This window comes from Chiloscyllium plagiosum, unplaced genomic scaffold (genome assembly GCF_037043375.1).
Source record: "Chiloscyllium plagiosum isolate Xiang-an unplaced genomic scaffold, Cpla_swu_hap1 HiC_scaffold_26, whole genome shotgun sequence".
In the NCBI taxonomy this organism is placed as follows: Eukaryota; Metazoa; Chordata; class Chondrichthyes; order Orectolobiformes; family Hemiscylliidae; genus Chiloscyllium; species Chiloscyllium plagiosum.
Window position 1 is genome coordinate 39,789,229 of NW_028270164.1, and position 21,931 is coordinate 39,811,159.

General features: G+C 42.5%; 1 protein-coding gene across 5 annotated transcripts in view; it reads right to left on the minus strand.

Annotated features, from left to right (window-relative positions):
• The window catches only part of ppfia4 (PTPRF interacting protein alpha 4), a 699,209-nt gene that overhangs the window by 128,745 nt on the left and 548,533 nt on the right, over positions 1-21,931 (minus strand). For all 5 annotated transcript variants that reach the window (XM_043716866.2, XM_043716868.2, XM_087973636.1 and 2 more), the window contains exon 5: positions 3,415-3,531. In XM_043716866.2, coding sequence (XP_043572801.1) covers positions 3,415-3,531 — 117 coding nt within the window. The remainder of the gene's footprint in view (positions 1-3,414; positions 3,532-21,931) is intronic.

Consider the following 21,931-nt stretch of genomic DNA (forward strand, 5'->3'; position numbering starts at 1 on the left):
TTGTGCAATAAACTAAATATCTGCAGCCTCATTTGAATATGATTGAATGTTTATTTTCTTTTCAATTCAGACCAAAAAACATCAGAATTATAGGTTGTAATTTTGCTCGCTTATCTGATAGGTTTGTTCTCAGACATTTCATCACCATGCTAGATAACATCATCAGTGAGATTTCAATGAAGTCCTGGTGTTCTGTCCTACTTGCTATTTGTGGGTCTCGGTCTGTTGTAGTGGTTAATACCACTTCCAATTTTTTTTCTGAAAGGTTGGTAAATGGGGTCCAAATCGATATGTTTGTTAAAGGACCAACTACCACGAGGATCCATACACACAGATGAAGAGGGACACCAGATCAACTGGGACAATACATCCGACCTGGGACAATCTAAACAAAGGCATGCAGGGGAATTTCTCGAGGTCTGGCATTCAAATTGGAACTCAGTGACAAACATATCGATTTGGACCCCATTTACCAACCTCTCAGAAAAAGAACCATAAGTGATATCACCCACAACAACTGACCAAGACACATCCATAGCTCGCGGGATAGCACACCAGCACTTCAGCAGAGGATCATTAATGGTATTACCTAGCATGGTGACAAAATGTCTGAAAACAAATCTACCAGCTCAGGAAGGAAACATATAATCTGATCCACAACCTGAGCTACAAATCTTCTCCAAAACCACAATCAGAATCATAGTTGAGAAGAATAGACAGAAATCAAGTTCAGAAGCAACTTTTCAGGTTTTAGTTCAGCTCAGTTTAGAGAAAATCAGTCACTACAGCAGCAACATTTTATTTTTGGTTTGTGAAGTTTCCAAGCTAGAAGAGCTTGGGATAGAAATATTCAGATTGTTAGATTTGCAAAATGTTTAGGCCATTGGAAGGACAGCACAATAGCTCAGTGGTTAGCATTGCTGCCTCACAGCTCCAGGGATCCGAGTTCGAGTCTACCCTTGGGCAATTATCTGTGGGGAGTATGCACATTAGATTAGATTAAATTCCCTACAGTGTGGAAACAGGCCCTTCAGCCCAACAAGTCCACACCGATCCTCCGAAGAGTAACCCATCCAGACCCACTTCCCTCTGACTAATGCACCTAACACTATGGGCAAGTTAACATGGCCAATTCACCTGACCTGCACATCTTTGGACTGTGAGAGGAAACCGGAGCATCCGGCGGAAACCCACACAGACACGGGGAGAATGTGCAAACTCCACACAGACAGTCGCTCGAGGCTGGAATTGAACCAGGGACCCTGGTGCTGTGAGGCAGCAGTGCTAACCACTGAGCCACCGTGCCGCCCCATGTCTGCGTGGGTTTCCTCTAGGTGCTCCGGTTTCCTCCCACAATTCAAAGCTGTGCAGTTTAGGTGGATTAACATGTGAAATTGCCCATGGTGACCAGGGTGGGGTTATGGAAATACAGTAGGGATGTGGGTCTGGGTGGGATGCTCTTCAGAGGGTCGGTGTGGATTCTTTCGGCTAAATGGCATGCTTCCAAAGTGTGGGGATTCAATGAATTATGAAAAGTGCATACCATTAGACTCACGAGATACCATTAAAAGTCACTATAGTTCCAAAAACAGAAATATAGAGAACCATTTAATAGAAATTTAAAGACTGTATTAGATGTTGTTGTACAATGCTTGTTTCAAGATCCTTCTAATCATGTAATGGTTTGTCTGTTTTATTTCTTTTGTTTAATAAACTTAGGCTCTATTGTTAAAAAATATCTGCAGACCCATATAGACTCATAGAGTCACAGAGACGTACAGCACAGAAACTGACCTTCGGTCCAACTCGGTCGACCACATATCCCAACCTAATCTAGTCCCATCTGCCAGCACTTGGCTCATATCTCTCCAAACTCTTCCTCTTCATATACCCATCCAGATGCCTTTTAAATGTTGCAATTGTACTAGCCTCCACCACTTCCTCTGGCAGCTCATTTTATATATGCACTACCCTCTGCGTGAAAAAGTTGCCCCATAGGTCCCTTTTATATCTATCCCCTCTCACCCTAAACCATGCCCTCTAGTTCTGGACTCCCCCACCCCAGGGAAAATACTTTGTTTATCTACCCTATCTAAACATCTATGAGGTCACCCCTCAGTCTTCAACGCTCCAGGGAAAACAGCCCAATCCAATTCAGCCTCTTCCTAAAGCTCAAATACTTCAATCCTGGCAACATTCTTGTAAATCTTTTCTGAACTTTTTCAAATTTGACAACATCCTTCCAATAGAAAGGAGACCAGAACTGCACGCAATATTCCAAAAGTGGCCTAACCAATGTCCTATACAGCCGCAACATGACCTTCCAGCTCCTATACTCAATACTCTGACCAATAAAGGAAAGCATACCAAACGCTGCCTTCAGTATCCTATCTACCCGTGACTCTACTTTCAAGGAGCTATGAACCTGCACTCCAAGGTCTCTTTGTTCAGCAACACTCCCTAGGATCTTACCATTATACGTCCTGCTAAGATTTGCTTTCCCAAAATGCAGCACCTCGCATTTATCTGAATTAAACTCCATCTGCCACTCCTCAGCCTATTGGCCCATCTGATCAAGATCCCATTGTAATCTGAGGTAACATTCTTCACCTCCAATTTTGGTGTCATCTGCGAACTTACTAACTATAACTCTTATGTTCACATCCAAATCATTTATACAAATAACGAAAAGTATGGTCCCAGCACCAATCCTTCTGGCACTCCACTGGTCATGGGCCTCCAGTCTGAAAAACAACCCTCCATCACCAGCCTCTGTCTTCTACCTTCGAGCTAGTTCGAATATGTTTCAGTAATTAACCAGAATGTTAAGCAAGTTATTGAAACATTAAACATATAATTTATCAAGCCACATTTTGTTCTGGAATCTGACTTGTCCAGTAGTATCATCAGCTAGGATCACAACTTGATCATTTTAAAAACCATTACCACAAAACAAGCCTCAACATTTTCTGTATTATTTTCTCAATCAAGTTCATGAAAAGTTCATAATAGCTAAACTAAAAATTAAATTAAGCTTTTTTTTGGCAGTACTCTGGAGAAAGAACAGATTTAAAGTAAATGGTGACAGGAGGAAAAACATTTGGAAATCACTGCCTTATAATGTGGTGAGGGCAGGTTCAGTTGAGGTATAAGAGAGGGAATTCAATATTATTAGGTAATATGTAATTATTTGAAAACTAACAATGTGCAAAGTTACTGGGAAAATACAGGAGATGGCACAAAGTGACCTGCTAATTGAGAGAGCCAGAACAGGCATGATGCTCCATAAAGCCACCTTCTTTGCTGTAACATTTGAGTGATTCTGGGAATAATCAAAAAAGGCACCTTGTATCCTTGCATGGAAGATGAAAATTGCATACAGTACCAGAGTTTCCAATGACTCAAATTATTTACCTTCCATGTTGGTTTCTGAGTAGATTCACTGCTGTCTGAAATTTGTCTATCTTCTGCATGCTCACTAGCTCCTGCTTTCCTTTGCGTGTGCACAGTCTGTTGCCTCAGTATAGTCATCTGTAACAGGAAACATGCAGTGACAGCCATGAGATGCAAGGCAATTAACAATATATGCCTTATTCAGATACTATATTATTCTATTGTAACACAAGAATACACAGAATTACGGTGGGAGAACGAAGCATGTTGATTCCATAGCAACAATTCAGATAACATCAAAGTGCATAACACCAAGCAAGAGACTAAAGTGATCTCCCCGATAAATTCTGAACACTACAAAGAGTGGAGTCAAATATCAGATTTTGTTCAACTAAAGCAGGATATTTAGTCTAGATTTTCACCTTTAAGATGACCAGGTTTTGGGTGGGAAGCACATATTGCAAAACACAATTGATCACAATTGTGTTGGACAAAATGTATGGACCAGAAGATCTCTGCCTGTAAATCATTGTCTGTCTGAATATTAGCAATGGAGCAAATAAGACAGAAACTCAGCAGGAAGGTAAAGACATAGCCAGGACAATTAGAGACAAGTGAGGAAAAAGTCCCATCATTTAGCTTCTTTTAATTATTTTTTTAAAAACTCTTCTGTGTGATGTCAACACTGCTGGTCTTGCAATCATCTGTGGTCCATCCCTATATGTTTCTGAACTGAATGGTTTGCAAAGTCATTTCAGAGAGCAGGTTTAAGTCAGACCAGGCAAATTTCCATCATTTTAGTGGGATTTTATGACAATAGAGATAGTTTCTTGGACACCATCACTGAGATTGGTTTTGAAATTCAGAATTCATCGAATCCCTTCAGTGCAGCAACAGGCCATTTGGCCCTACAAATCCACACCACCCCTCCAAACAGCAACCCACCCAGACCCACATCTCTACCCTACCTCTGTAACTCTGCATTTCCTATGGCTAATCCACCTACCCTCACATCCCCTGGACACTATGGGCAATTTAACATGGCCAATCCACCTAATTTGCACATCTATTGAGTGTGGGAGGAAACCGGAGCACTCGGAGGAAACACACGCAGACACAGAGAGAACATGTAAACTCCACACAGACAGTCACTTGAGGGTGGAATCAAACCAGAGTCTCTGGCACTGTGAGGCAGCAGTGCTAACCATTGAGCCATCGTGCCACCCTAAGTTCATTCATTAATTGAATTTAAAGTCCCCATTTGTTGTTTGGTTTGAACCCATGTAGTCACAGGACTAGGCTGGCTAGCTGGATTAGTAGTCAAGTGGCACTACCCCACCACCTCAGCCTCTCTGTATGGTTTAAAAAAAAGACAACAGCGCACAAAATGCTAAGAAACTGTCAACATTCATCAATAGTACAATTATGAAACTCAACAATTTCTGAAGTTTCCACATGACCAGTTAAATAAAGAAGTAGTCATCAACGATTCCCCAGTCTTCAACAGTGTGTGCTATTTCAGCCTGAGGATAGAAGTCTTGAAAATCAATTAAATGGACTTGAAATTGTGTTTACACTGCTCCTACTGTAAAAGCCTTTGAAAAGATGTACCTTATTGGAAGAAATAAATGCATATAATGGCGTAATTACTGCTGGGCCAGAGAAAATAATTTTATATTTGTGCAAAGTCAACTATCTCCAAATATGATAGAACAGAGAGATCTACACTGAATTGTTTTTGTTAACAGTTAAGCTACTTTGTCTCTACCTTAATCTCATGTACATGCCTCATTTGTTAACTTTCCTGTAAAATAATGAGAGATAATAAATACTTTCTGCTTGCTGCTATGTTGCCAGTGAAAGTTCTTCAATTTGACTATCTGTTTCCCCCACTTGATGACATTACTATCCCAAGACACCAGATATCCACTACTGCTGGTGCTGGGATGAAATTAATGTTGAGAAAGATTAAATCCACACCAGAGAACTGTCTTAATCTTTGTGGGTCATTTTTCAGATTAGTACCTGCATATTGTCGCTTTGACATTGGCTGTAAAGTCCAGGTCATCAAATTATGCCAAAAAATAAAAAAGGGGTTACAAAATGATGTGTCACATCCAAGGAAAATGAAAGGTGCGTGTAAAGTTGTTGGGGGGAAGTTTCATAAATGCACTCTCCAGATGGTTCCTGGACTGACCTCATCATCTGCTACATTCTCCAGGGTTAGCACCTTCTATACCTGTTAGTCATCACATGCAATGTGGGAAAAAACTACATTTGAAGAATGAAGACTTTTTAATATACCATTGGCTTTTTTTTTGCTTTCTCTTTTTGCGGGTTTAAAATTATTGAAAGTTTTATCAAAAGAAGTCCAAAATGTTTTGGCAGAGTTTTAACGGAGCTCACTTTATCCATACTTTGAATACTGCTCACTTAGCACAGATGCCACATGTATCCATCTTTGTTTAAGCTCACTGTCAGCATTTCAATTGAGGTGTCAGCTTATTCTTGTTTTATTAGAAAAATCATTTGTCTGCGCCACATTAAAATCGAAGGTCACTGCAAAGTGCTTTACAGCCAATAGGGTATCGTTGAAGTGCAGTCACTATTGTAACAGAAGAAACACAGTGGCAAATTTGCAAGGTCCCACAGTCAGCAATGTGATATTAAGCTTTTATTTTAGAAGCTGTTAATTGATGGCTAAATATTAGGGAAGAGACTGTAATACCTCCCTGCTTTTCTTTACATTTTTGCCATAGGCCCTTGTATATCCATCTGAAAGGGCAAACAATGCCTTATTTCATTTGAAAGATTTTGAGTTTCGAGGTGTAGCATTCACTCAGTAGTACACTGAAATGTCAGGGTTTTGTGTTTGAGCTTCTGGAATAAGACTGTGGCTTTGTGGTCAAGACAAGACAAAATATTTTGAAATCCATTCCACTCATTACCTGCAGGGTGAAAATACCACATAGGCAAAAATGAAAGTACACAAAAAAAGACCAGTGAGTTGAATTTGGAGAGTGACTTCAAGTCAAACAAGGATGTTTCACTGTACAGATGTTGACACTGAGCCACAAAAGTATATTTTAAGAAAGATGACAGAAAATTCAATAATAGAGGATTTTGTAAGGAATGTCCTAAAGGAAGGGAGAGAACTTAGAGTGGTAGAGAGATTTAGGGATGGAATGAAGAGTTCAGCGCATACAACTGAAGGCACAAACATCAATGATGGATTGATTACAAATGTGGACAAAAATATAAGTTGATTGTCTAAAATCTGGTAACCCCAAGACCAAGAATGTGCCGATTTTCAGATTTACCTAGATTTTGAACACTCAGGTCAGGTTGGCTTGGATTCTGGACCTTCCACTGTGAACAAGGTGGAGAAATCAATAATCAATGTTTGTGAGAAGATTTGTAGCTCGGGTGCTCGTTGTTGTGGTTCTGTTCGCCGAGCTGGAAGTTTTTGTTGCAAACGTTTCATCCCCTGTCTAGGCGACATCATCAGTGCTTGGGAGCCTCCTGCGAAGCGCTTCTTTGATGTTTCCTCCGGTGTTTATAGTGGTCTGTCCCTGCCGCTTCCGGTTGTCAGTTTCAGCTGTCCACTGTAGTGGTTGGTCCAGGTCGATGTGTTTGTTGATGGAGTTTGTGGATGAATGCCATGCCTCTAGGAATTCCCTGGCTGTTCTCTGTCTGGCTTGCCCTATGATAGTAGTGTTGTCCCAGTCAAATTCATGTTGCTTGTTGTCTGCATGTGTGGCTACTAAGGATAGCTGGACGTGTCGTTTCGTGGCTATTTGATGTTCATGTATGCGGATTGTTAGCTGTCTTCCCGTTTGTCCTATATAGTGTTTTGTGCAGTCCTTGCATGGTATTTTGTACACTACATTAGTTTTGCTCATGTTGGGTATCAGGTCCTTCGTTCTGGTGAGTTGTTGTCTGAGCTTGGCTATTGGTTTGTGTGCCGTTATGAGTTCTAGGGGTCGCAGTAGTCTGGCTGTCAGTTCTGAGATGCTCCTGGTGTATGGTAGTGTGGCTAGTCCTTTTGGTTGTGGTATGTCCTCGTTCCGTGGTCTTTCTCTTAGGCATCTGTTGATGAAGTTGCGCGGGTATCCGTTTTTGGCGAATACCTTGTATAGGTGTTCCTCTTCTTCTTTTTGCAGTTCTGGTGTACTGCAGTGTGTTGTGGCCCTTTTGAATAGTGTCCTGATGCAACTTCGTTTGTGTGTGTTTGGGTGGTTACTTTCATAGTTTAGGACTTGGTCTGTGTGTGTGGCTTTCCTGTATACCCTTGTAGTGAATTCTCCATTCGGTATTCTCTGTACCATCACGTCTAGGAATGGGAGTTGGCTATCCTTTTCTTCTTCTCTCGTGAATCGGATTCCTGTGAGTGTGGCGTTGATGATCCGGTGTGTTTTTTTATTTCCGTGTTTTTAATGATTACAAACGTGTCCAGTAGTTTAAGTATGCCAGGGACTACTTCATACAGTAGTTTAAGTATGCCCCACTACCAGGGACACCATCATACAAACTGGCCAAAGAACTACAACAGAAACTGAAACACCTGGTCAGCGGATCCAAACACTCTATACAATCAACACAGGAATTCTTGGACATCATCAGAAATATACACATAGACAAAGAAGAAACCATGATATCATTCGACGTGACGGCACTGTTCACTTCGATTGACAAAACCCTAGCCAGAGAAACAATAGCCAACCTACTGGACATACAGAACAGAAAACAGGACGCTGAACCTATCAACAAAGATGGCATACTTAAACTACTGGACTTGTGCCTCACAACACACTTCACATTCAACAACCAGATATACGAACAAATCAACGGAACATCCATGGGATCACCAATCTCGGGACTCATAGCAGAGGCAGTTATGCAAAGGTTAGAACAAACAGTCCTACCACAAATTCAACCCAAACTCTGGGTCAGATATGTCGATGACACATTTGTAATCATTAAAAACACGGAAATAGAAAAAACACACCGGATCATCAACGCCACACTCACAGGAATCCGATTCACGAGAGAAGAAGAAAAGGATAGCCAACTCCCATTCCTAGATGTGATGGTACAGAGAACACCGAACGGAGAATTCACTACAAGGGTATACAGGAAAGCCACACACACAGACCAAGTCCTAAACTATGAAAGTAACCACCCCAACACACACAAACGAAGCTGCATCAGGACACTATTCAGAAGGGCCACAACACACTGCAGTACACCAGAACTGCAAAAAGAAGAAGAGGAACACCTATACAAGGTATTCGCCAAAAACGGATACCCGCGCAACTTCATCAACAGATACCTAAGAGAAAGACCACGGAACGAGGACATACCACAACCAAAAGGACTAGCCACACTACCATACATCAGGAGCATCTCAGAACTGACAGCCAGACTACTGCGACCCCTCGGACTCATAACGGCACACAAACCAATAGCCACGCTCAGACAACAACTCACCAGAACGAAGGACCCGATACCCAACATGAGCAAAACTAATGTAGTGTACAAAATACCATGCAAGGACTGCACAAAACACTATATAGGACAAACAGGAAGACAGCTAACAATCCGCATACATGAACATCAACTAGCCACGAAACGACACGACCAGCTATCCTTAGTAGCCACACACGCAGACAACAAGCAACATGAATTCGACTGGGACAACACTACTATCATAGGGCAAGCCAGACAGAGAACAGCCAGGGAATTCCTAGAGGCATGGCATTCATCCACAAACTCCATCAACAAACACATCGACCTGGACCCAATATACCAACCACTACAGCGGACAGCTGAAACTGACAACCGGAAGCGGCAGGGACAGACCACTATAAACACCGGAGGAAACATCAAAGAAGCGCTTCGCAGGAGGCTCCCAAGCACTGATGATGTCGCCTAGCCAGGGGACGAAACGTTTGCAACAAAAACTTCCAGCTCGGCGAACAGAACCACAACAAATCAATAATCAGTTTAGTGCATCATTGAGAATTAGGACTTTGTTGATTGGTTCCAGTATTTTGACAAATGTTTGAGCTTAATTTAACCCCCCTTAGTCATTTAGTAAACATTTATTTCAAGTTTTCAGGCCTCCAGATTTTGGGTGTCCTACTTGTATAGCATCTTTTGTGTAATTGAGACTCTTTACAGGCGTATTATCAAATAAAATTTAACAGCAAACCACAAAACATATAAAAGGACAGATTGCCTAAGGTGTTGCTTGAATCAATTTATGATACTGGATAATGAATGATGCCCAAGACTAATTATTTATCAACACTGGTCAAATCAAAAATTAATCTTCATTGGAGCTAAAGGAATATATTTCCAATATTTCATCAAGAACAAGAGTTATTTTTGGGCATCTTGCCTGATGTTTGAAGATAGTTGTAGTACACCTAAGAATGACAAAATCATAGAATAGAAGCCCCAATGTGTGGAAGCAGGCCATTCAGCCCATCGAGTTCACAATGATCCTCTGAAGAGCATCCCACCCAGATCTCCCCTCCTGCCTGCCCACCCGCTCCTGTAACCTGATATTTCCCAAGGCTAATTCACCTAGCCTGCATATCTCTGGACACTATGGGCAATTTATCACTATCAATCTACCTAACCTGCACATCTTTGGACTTTGGGAGTAAACCAGAGCACCTGGATGAAACTCACACAGACACAGCAAGAATGTGCAAACCGCACACAGACAGTTGCACGAGGCTGGAATTGAACCCAGTCCCTGTGAGGTGGCAACACTAACTACTGAGCCACCATGTCACTCTGAAATGTCAGAAGGATTACTGGATGACAAATTAACTCAACGTATTATCATAAAGTTAAATACAAATATTTTAATCATTTGATATGCAGCATAATGAGATTCTCGATATTAAATGCTTAATAGAAACAAACAGGACCAAGCAAAAATCACTTACAACACCAGTTCCACCTCTCAGTTAAACAACAGAAAATACTAATATATCCTCCAAATTATTTCCTCTCTTCTCCTCCATCCCACCCATCCTTGCTACCCATCATTCCATAACGTATAAACAGGTTTCTTCAGCTTTCTTTCTCTCAGCCAATGATACCTTCCCATGTAGAGAATCATTGGTTACATGCTGTAATCCATCATTATGTGTAACACTGAGTTAGTTAGTCCAAGCCAGCTTAATAACTGGATATTACATCTTTACTTATTCATTTTCTGGGAGGTGGGCATTGCTGGCTGGCCAGCATTTATTGCACATCCATAGTTGCCCTCAAGGAGGTAGTGGTGAACTGCCTTCTTGAAGTGCTACAGTATATCTGCTGTGTTTACACCCACAATGCAATTAGGGAGGGAATTCCAGGATTTTGACCCAGCAACAGTGAAGGAACAGCAATACATTTCCAGGTCAGGATGGTGAGTGACTTGGAGGGGAACTTGAAAGTGGTGGTATTCCCATATATCTGCTGACCTTGTCCTTCCAGATGGAAGTGGCTGAGAGTTTGGAAGCTGCTGTCTGAATCTTTGGTGAATTTCTGCAGTGCATCTTGCATATAGTACACATTACTACTACTGAGCATTGGTGATAGAGGCAGTGGATGTTTGTGGATGTGATGCCAATCAACGGGCTGCTTTGTCCTGGATAGTATCAAGCTTCTTGAGTGTTGTTGGGGCTGTACTCATCCAGGCAAGTGGGGATTCAGGAGGTGCGTTACTCGCTGCAGTATTCCAAGCATCTGACCTGCAGTATGTGGCGAGTCTAGTTGAGTTTTTGATCAACAATATCTCCCAGGATGTTGATCGTGGGGGATTCAGTGATGGTAACACCATTGAATGTCAAGGGGTGGTGGTTAGATTGTCTCTTGTTGGTGACGGTCATAGACTGGCATTTGTGTGGCACAAATGTTATTTGCCACTTGCCAGCCCAAGCCTGCATATCACCTAGATCTTGTTCCATTTGGACATGGACTGTTTCAGTATCGGAGGAGTTGCAAATCACGCTGAACACTGGGCAATCATCAGCAAACATCCCCATTTCTGACCTTTTGATGGAGGGAAGGTCATTGATGTAGCAGATGATGGTTGTGCCTAGGACACCACCCTGAAGAACTCCTGCAGAAATATCCTGGAGCTGAGATAATTGACCTCCAACAATCACGATTAATTTCCGATGTGACCGGTATGACTCTAACCACCAGAGAGTTTTCCACTAATACCCATTAATTCGAGTTTTGCTCGGGCTCCATGATGCCACACTCAGTCGAATGCAGCTTTGATGTCAAGGGTGTTACTCTCTGGAATTCAGCTCCTTTGTTCAAGTTTGAACCAAGGCTGTAATGAGGTCAGGAACTGAGTGGCCCTGGCGGAACCCAAACTGGACGTCACTAAGCAGTGATTGCTGAGCAGGGGCTGCTTGATACCATTGTTGATGACACCTTTCATCACATATTGATGATCAAGAATAGACTGATGGGCCAGTAATTGGCTGGGTTGGATTTGTTTTGCTTTTTATGTACAGGACATACTTAGGCAATTTTCCGCCTTGTCGGGTCGATGCTGGTTTTGTAACTGTACTTCACCACCCCTGTCACCTCAATCCAGGACCCCAAACAGTCATTCCAGGTGAGACAGAGGTTCACCTGCCTCTCTTCCAATCTAGTTTGTCACTTATTGAGAGACCAAACGTAAAGGGAGGGAATGGTTCGCCAAGCATCTGAGCCAGGCCTGCAGGGGCCGACCAGACCTCCCAGTCACTGCCCATTTTAATTCCCCTTCCCACTCCCTTTCCGACATGACTATTCTTGGCGTCATCCATTGCCACAGTGAACCAAACCGCAAATTGGAGGAACAACACCTCATCTTATGCCTGAGCAGTCTCCAACTTCAAATAGCTTCCTTTCCCATCCCCTGACTCCCTTCCCAGCCCCTACCCCTCCCTTCAACCGCTCCCAGCCACCAAGCGGATTAATTCCTCCCATTGACGAACCCGCTCATACCCTCTGTCTGCCTTCACCTATCCCCACTTCACCATCCTGCTTCTGCCACCCCCTTTATCTGCAGCTCCCCCTGCACCCACCCCCAGTCCTGAAGAAGGATTACACCCAAAACCTCGACTTCTCCATCTACTGATGCTGCCTGGCTTGTTGTGTTCTTTCAGCCTCCTTCCTGGCTAGGGGAGTGGCAAGTTCTGGAGCACAAGCCTTCAGTACTAATGCTGGAATGTTGTTAGGGCCTGTAGCCTTTGCAATATCCAGTGTCTCCAACCATTTCTTGATAGCATGTGGACGGAATTGAATTGGCTGAAGGTTGGTATCTGTAATGTTGGGGACCTCTGGAGGAGGCTGAGATGGATCATGCTTTCAGCACTTCTGATTGAATATTGCTGCAAAAGCTTTAGCCTTATTGTTTGCACTGATGTGCTGGGCTCTTCCATCATTGAGGATGGGGATATTTGTAGAGCCTCCTCCTCCAGTGAGTTGTTTAACTGTCCACCACCATTCACGACTGGATGTGACAGGACTGCAGAGCTTAGATCTGATTCATTGGTTGTGGGATCGCTTAGCTCTGTCTATCACTTGCTGATTATGTTGTTTGGCATACAGTAGTCACCAGGTTGACAGCTCATCTTCAGGTATGCCTAGTGCTGCTCTTGCACTCTCCATTGAATCAGAGTTGATTCCCTAGCTTGATAGTAATGGTTAGTGGGGGATATGCTGGGCCATGCGGTTACAGATTGTGCTGAAGTAGAATTCTGCTGCTATTGATGACCCACAGCACCTCATGGATGCAGAGTCTGAAGTTGCTACGTCTGTTTGAAGTCTGTCCCATTTAGCACAGTGATAGTGCCACAATCATGATGGAAGTTATTTTCAATGTGAAGGAGGGACTTAGTGTGATGGTCACTCTTATTGATACTGTCATGGATAGAAGTCTCTGCAGCTGGGGATTTGTAAGGAAGAGATCAAGTATGTTCTCCCTCTTGTTAGTTCCCTCACTACCTGCCGCAGACCCATTCTCGTAGCTTGTCCTTGAGGACCTGATGTAGTGGTACTGCTGCTTCATTTATAGTACTGTTGCTGAGCCACTCTTATTGGTGGACATTGAAATCCCCCAAGCAGAGTACAATTTGTGCCCATGCCATCCTCAGTGCTTCCTCTAAGTGTTGTTCAACATGGAGGAGTACTGATTCATCAGCTGAGGGACAAAGACATGTTTCCTTGCCCATGTGTAACCTGAATGAGACTTATGGCGTCCAGAGTCAATGTTGAGGATTCCCAGCACAACTCCCTCCCAACTATATACCACTGTGACATCACAGGACATAGCCATGGATATGTCCCACTTTTGGCACTCACCCTCAGATGTTAGTGAGGAGGACTTTGCAGGGTCAACAAGGCTGTTTCTGCCATTGTCTTTTTGGATTCCTAGGTCGATTCCTGGTCATCCATCCGGTTTCATTTCTTTGAGACTTTGCAGCAATTGGTACAACTCAATGGCCCACTAGGCCATAAATGCTTAAAGCATTTTCAAACATACGATAGAATGCAGTAAATTAGTTGGAAGGAAATTATTGAGTCCTAGATATCAACTATGTAACAATTAATTAAATACATTTGTTACATTCTGCTGACAAATATTACTTGTCAAAACTATCTTAGAACCCATTCAACACCTTTGATGGACCTTACGGTAAGAATATATCATTGATGTTCAGATCAAAAAGATTTCAATCTTGGTTTTCAGTCTAAGCTGAGCAAGCAAAACAGTGAAGGTGAGAAAAGGAGCATGGTTGAGATGTCTTCCACATTTAAACGTCTCATTGGTTCTCATATAAAGAACTTTAAATGGGCAGACAATGGAGAGTAGTTCTGAAGAAGTCATATTGGACTCAATACTTGAACATTATTTCTCTCTCCACAGATGCTGCCAGACCATCCCAGTTTCTCCAGCACTAACTGGCTTTATGTCAGATCACCAGCAATTGCAGCATTATGCTTTTATTGGATAGTCTCATTTGCTTATAGAACAATGATCTAAACACAAATCAGGAACAATTGACCCATTTTATGTTAATACACATCTTACATATGAATATCCAAAATAGAAAACATAACGAAGAAGGAAAGGAAGGAAAAATGGTTTTCCTATGGATTAATAGTATAGGTCAGAGCAGGGATTGCAATGGATCAAAAAAGTTGCAGAGGACGTAGTAGAGGCAGCTACAATTAAAACATGTAAAACACATTTCGATACGTACATGGATAGGAAAGGTTAGAAGAATCAGGGTCAAACACAGGAAAATGGGACTAGTTCAGCTTAGGAAACTTGGTCAGCATGGAGGAGTTGGGCTGAAGGGCCTGTTTCCCTGCTGTTGACTCTATGACTCTATAACTATATCAATGTTCCTCATTATGAATAAACCAACCAATAACACTGGTAGCTCAATACAAGTAATACTTTACCATAAGCATATCAGTGTCACCAGCCCTCTCTATTCAATTTTCAAGACAAACTGACTCAATAAATAATGTATTAAATAACGCTCCCCAAGACTGAAGTGTTGTTTGCCAAAATAAACAGTGAAGTTTGCCACTAATGCACTTTACTGGTTGAGATAACTGAACATTAATAAGTGAAACAATTAAACTTCTCATCCAGCAACAGCCCATATGCTCTCTACTAAAATTATTTCAGTCAAATAAAGCTAAATGGCCAAATAAGCCTTTTGTTATTATTAACAAACACATTTATTAAAAATCAGGAAACAGTCTGCTTCATACTGTAAAGCTTCATTCACACGGAAACATGACACATTTATCATGGAATCCCTACGTGCAAAAAGAGTCTACTTGATCCATTGAGTCTGAACTGACGCTCAGCAGAGTATCCTACTACTGCCACCAACCCCCCTCCCATCCACCCTATTCCCAAAACCGCACATTTACCATTACCAATCCACCGAACCTGGATTAGTTAACCTGCACATCTTTGGACTATGGGTGGAAACTGCAGCACCCAAAAGAAACACACACAGACATGGGGAGAACATGCAAATTCCACACTGAAATTTGCCCGAGGCCAGAATCAAACCTTGGTCCCTGGTGCTGTACGGCAGCAATACTAACCACTGCGTTGATCATAAATCTTACAATTCTCAGAGTCATGTTATCTGCAAGAGTTTTTTTTTAAGCACAGAAATGTACAATATTTCATGACTTATATAACAGAAATAAAGTTTCATGGTGACATCAGGGTAAGTACAAAAACATGCCTTCCCTTCTCCTTAACATAATTAGTGCTACAAAGTCAAGTAATAATTGAAAACTCTTCAGTGTGACTTGAAGATGTTGCAAATCTCTTTGTCTTTTCCCCACTGACAGACATGAAACTATACAAACTTGACACATTGCAACGCATCAAGTGTTTCCATGATCAGGGAGCAGAAACAGTGTAGGATTGAGTTTGTTTTCAAAAATTATCTTGCCTTTAATTTCTTTTAAGTCAACCTAGGCTGTATAAAAGAAACTGAAAAAACTGTGAATGCTGTAAATCAGAAACAAAAACAGAAATTGCAAGCAAAGCTCAGCAGGTCTGGCAGCATCTGTGGAGAGGAAACAGAATTAATGTTTCAGGTCAAGTTCTGAGGAAGGGTGGCTTGACCCAAAACGTTAACTCTGATTTCTCTCCATAGATGCTGCCATACCTGCTGAGTTTCTCCAGCAATTTCTGTTTTTGTTGTCTAGATCCCTTTTCAAGCTTATTTTTTTTAGATTAGATTACTTACATTGTGGAAACAGGCCATTCGGCCCAACAAGTCCTCACCGACCCTCCGAAGAGCAACCCACCCAGGCCCATTCCCCTACATTTACCCTTTCATCTAACACTACGGGCAATTTAGCAAGGCCAATTCACTTAACCTGCACATCTTTGGACTGTGGGAGGAAACTGGAGCACCTGGAGGAAACCCACACAGACACGGGGAGAATGTGCAAACACAGACAGTTGCCCAAGGCAGGAATTGAGCCCGGGTCTCTGGTGTTGTGAGGCAGCAGTGCTAACCACTGTGCCACCATGCCGCCCACTATAGTATGAAGATTTGACTTCTGTACTCATGTGGCATGGTCTAATGAGAATACTTGTAAATATCCTGTTAAAAATAGTTGTGCCATTTTAAAGTAACCAACATTTTACGGAACCAGTTAGGAGATGACCAGACATGATATGACTATCACCCCTGACAAACCAATCAGAAATTGATCGCATTATAGACAGACTAATTATTTTTTATCCATGCAGTGGCAAGACAACCAGAACTCAGGGGATGTCACTATTGGATCGAGCAAATATTAATAAACAGTGACTGTTGGCAGCCTATCATGCAGCAAAAGGAGAAGAAAGAAAATAGATTTCAGCAACAGAACAAAGCAGAGTCAAGCTCCTGGTTAGCTGGATGTCCTGAGTTAACGAGCACAGAGAATGTTGGAGCAATCTGGGGAGAGAAACAGAGTTAATGTTGATTCTAATCTGATTCTTCTTCCTTGGGAATCCTGAGCTGGTGTCCCAAAATGAATCAACTGATTTCACTGCCTTTATCAAGTATCACTCTTCTGCACTCATCATGCTAAATGTAAGAAATTTCAAGGAAACCTTTGGAGGCATGTGTGCACCTTGTAACAAGACACAACTGAAAGAACTATTTAGATTAACTCTTCCAACCCAGTCCATAATAGTCATTAATTTAAGGCATACAATTAATATTCAATTGAACAATCTAGTTCTTACAACAAGAACTACTACTTTTATTTTGCAAAGGGCATCTTTCACAATACTCTTCAACAGGGTCAAATAGAACTAAGCTTGGCAACTACTTTGAAGTTTAATTACCTTTACAAGGTATACTTATTTATAAATTGCTTGTTCATACATTAGACCATGCTGTTTTGCCTGATCCATATGCATATAATGCATTCAATTGCAATAATATTGCTTCTATGCAATTTATTTGTTGTAATAGACTTCAGACATAGAATCATCAGTGCATTATGGTTTTCTATGGCTAATCGATCAAAACCAAATACTATGCTTGCCTGATTGATAAGTCATGACACACTTCATTTCCTCTTTCTTATCTTACATGGTTTCCAGCCTTTCTCGCCTTCTCTAATAAATTGATGGATATCATCAAGAGCAATTTTGTCTCATTAAGAATGGAAAGACCAATAGTGGCCTAAAAATACAAGGGTAGTGAGACAGAATTGGACAGTGACAGGCAATTGATTTGTTATTTTCAACACAGAAATGTTGCCTCTGTGAATGACGACCCACTGAATTTCATATTTACTTTTCCTCAAAAAGGAGGGGAAACCTTCTCTGTTAGAAGCCTCCAGCCTCTTGACTTTATAATCAGATTTTAAAAATTCTAAGGTAGCCAAGTGGCAAAGACATCAGCAAAAAAAAAACACTCTTAGAAGGCAGCTTTCAGCATTTTATAATAATGAAAGCAATGATTAGGTAAACAAGGAAAGTTATTCCCACTGGCGAGTTTGCTGTTAAGTAGAGAGCAGGGATTTAAAAAGTCATTAAAAATAACTGGAGAGGTTATGATCAATTATTTTGTTAGGATAGGCAATATCAAAACCGATTTTGGTACAGACTTGCTAACAGAATTCAAAAGGAGAACAAATAAGAGATTTCTGTAAATAAAAAAAGGAAGCACAGCAGAATGGGATCAAGTAGACAATCCTCAAGAATTGTCTCACTTGCTGTGAACCGTTTCTGTGCTGCAAAAATTATTTTTAATCAATTTGTTCTCAGTAATGAAACATCTCTAGCCTATTTTCACGTCTTACAGAAACCTCATCTGCAGGTCTTAAAGGTCAATAGATCTAATTGGAAAATGTTCAAGTCAACAGTCAACAGCATTGAAGGTTGTAATTATGACAGCAACGTGAGAACTGCTCATACTTAAATTTCATTTTAAGGCAGAGTATTGACATGTAACAAGAGTAGTTCTTGGGGTTACTGTTATTAACACTAATTGGCCAGATCTGAAACTAACGCTAACCTTGCCTCCAATTTGAAACCTGTGATCTGACCTATCACTTATGCTACCATCATCATCAAGGAATCAGCCTGAATGTTTTGAAGACTGATACTCATATGTTGAATTAGACAGCAAAAGATTTCAGAGATTTACAAAGCAATATGTCTATAGTTTATTACAAATACAAGTTTCAAATCTTTTCCTTCTGGATCATTTCCCTCTCCAGAAACCAACACCCCACTGAGGAAGAACCCATCTCTTTATTTTTCTCTAAATAAACCTAATCAACAAATGTCAAAAGGTGTGTTGCTGGAAAAGCACCGCTGGTCAGGCAGCATCCGAGGAGCAGGAGAGTCAATGTTTCGAGCATCGGGATGAAGACCTTATGCTCAAAATGTCGACTCTCCTGCTCCTTGGATGCTGCCTGACTGGCTGTGCTTTTCCAGCGCCACACTTTTCAACTGATTTCTAGCATCTGTAGTCCTCACTTTCTCCTAATCAACAAATGAACAAATAACAAAAACTGCATGCTGGGGAAGAAGCCAGATTTTTTTATTTATTTTGGGAATCAACCGTCAAATTGCCCAATTTTAAACACTGCCTTCCAGGGCTAGTGTGGCATGAATAAATATCAAAATTGTGGTGACAACAAAGGAGGGAACGAAGTCAAAATAGTTTTGGGGGTGGAGGGACTAATCCATTTCAGCCACCACAGTGCCAACCTGGGGATTCTGAGGTGGGTAACTTAATGCCTGACTCTGCAAGAAATGTCTACCCTGCACAAGACAACAATTAAGATTGTGATGAAATACAGTCTACAACCATACACGAGTGTAGCTTCAACAACCCCGATGAAACCTGACCATCCAGTACAGAGTAGCCCAACTGAATCATACTCCATTGTTTAAAAACCCATGCCCACCACATTATACATTACAGCCAGCAGCAGTACACATTACATAATAAATGTACTGCAGCAATTCACCAAGGCTCCTGAAACAGTACCTTCCAGATCTACAAGCTCGACAACTTTGAAGAACAAAGACAACAGTTGCCTGGAAAGTCACTACCTGCATATTCCCCTTCATATCTGCACCATGCTGACTTGGAAAGACTTTGCCATTAACTCCCTTCCTAACAGCACTGTAGGTGTACCTACATTAGATGGACTGCAGCAGTTCAAGAAGGCAGTTCTCCATCAGCTTCAGAGGGTATTCAGGATGGGCAATAAACACTGGCCTTAGAAACATCTGCATTATGCGGACAGATTTTGTTAAAAGCTAGAAACCTAGCCTAAACTTGTGCATTTCAATTTGCCAAATGGCATGGCAATCTTGCCTCTGTACTACAAACTTGTGGTTCAAGCATGTCCTATTCAGCATTCAAGTCCACAATTTCTGTTGAGGAATGCTACACTCTTGGCAATAGTGTCTTTTGAATCAGATGCTGAGCCAAGCTCACCGCTCCACATTTTCATAGTTCAGGTAGATATTCAAGACTTCTTAGTTTACTTTGAGAGAGCAATTCTCCTTTTATCGCAACACAAAGTCCTCCTCCAACCAACACTGAAGTGCTTATTCATCTTTTCACTGTTCATGGGAGTTTGCTGTGCACCAAAGTAACTGCTGTGTTTATCCAGTCATCAATATCCATTCAATGTGCAAACTTCACACAGCCAGTTGCCTGAGGCTGGGATCAAACCCGGGTCCCTGGGTTCCAGACCAAAGGGGTAGCCATGGGCACACGTATGGGCCCCAGCTATGCCTGTCTCTTTGTTGGCTACGTAGAGCAGTTGATCTTCCGTAATTACACTGGCACCACTCCCCACCTCTTCCTCCGCTAAATTGATGACTGCATTGGCGCCACCTCGTGCTCCCGCGAGGAGGTTGAGCAATTCATCAACTTCACCAACACATTCCACCCTGACCTTAAATTTACCTGGACCATCTCTGACACCTCCCTCCCCTTCCTGGACCTCTCCATCTCCATCAGTGACGACCGACTTGACACTGACATCTTCTACAAACCCACCGACACCCATAGCTACCTGGATGACACCTCTTCCCACCCGACCTCTTGCAAAAATGCCATCCCGTATTCCCAATTCCTCCGCCTCCGCCGTATCTGCTCCCAGGAGGAGCGGTTCCACCATAGAACACACCAGATGGCCTCCTTCTTTAGAGACCACAATTTCCCTTCCCACGTGGTTAAAGATGCCCTCCAACGCATCTCATCCACATCCTGCACCTCCGCACTCAGACACAACCCCTCCAACCGCAACAAGGACAGAACGCCCCTGGTGCTCACCTTCCACCCTACCAACCTTCGCATAAACCAAATCATCCGCCGACATTTCCGCCACCTCCAAACAGACCCCACCACCAGGGATATATTTCCCTCCCCACCCCTCTCCGCCTTCCGCAAAGACCGTTCCCTCCGTGACTACCTGGTCAGGTCCACGCCCCCCTACGACCCACCCTCCCATCCTGGCACTTTCCCCTGCCACCGCAGGAACTGTAAAACCTGTGCCCACACCTCCTCCCTCACCTCTATCCAAGGCCCCAAAGGAGCTTTCCACATCCATCAAAGTTTTACCTGCACATCCACTAATATCATCTATTGTATCCGTTGCTCCCGATGCGGTCTCCTCTACATTGGGGAGACTGGGCGCCTCCTAGCAGAGCGCTTTAGGGAACATCTCCGAGACACCCGCACCAATCAACCAAATCGCCCAGTGGCTCAACATTTCAACTCCCCCTCCCACTCTGCCGAGGATATGGAGGTGCTGGGCCTCCTCCACTGCCGCTCCCTCACCACCAGACGCCTGGAGGAAGAACGCCTCATCTTCCGCCTCGGAACACTTCAACCCCAGGGCATCAATGTGGATTTCAACAGTTTCCTCATTTCCCCTTCCCCCACCTCATCCTAGCTTCTAACCTCCAGCAACTCGATCCCCTGACCTGTCCGGACTTGTCCGACCTGCCCAGCTCCTTTTCCACCTATCCACTCCACCCTCTCCTCCCTGACCTATCATCTCCTTCCCCACTGACCTATTGTACTCTATGCCACTCTCTCCCCACCCCCACCCTCCTCTAGCTTATCTCTCCACGCTTCAGGCTCTCTGCCTTTATTCCTGATGAAGGGCTTTTGCTCGAAATGTCGATTTTGCCTGTCTTCGGATGCTGCCTGAATTGCTGTGCTCTTCCAGCACCACTGATCCAGAATATCCATTCAATGCCTTTCATTGACCTTCAGATGACATGTTGTTGAACAATACACATTCCAGCTCCTCATGTCAGAATAGAAGGCTAGCAATTGGCTCTATGTAATTGTTTCAAAATCTCTGAACAGGTAAAGCCATAAATTCTGAATCAAGAAAGTAAGATGTTGGCTACACTAGAGATGTGGTATGTTCATGATTGGAAATTGCAGCTTCTCAAGAATATTTTCCTCCAGACTAGATTTTATAATTATCAGTG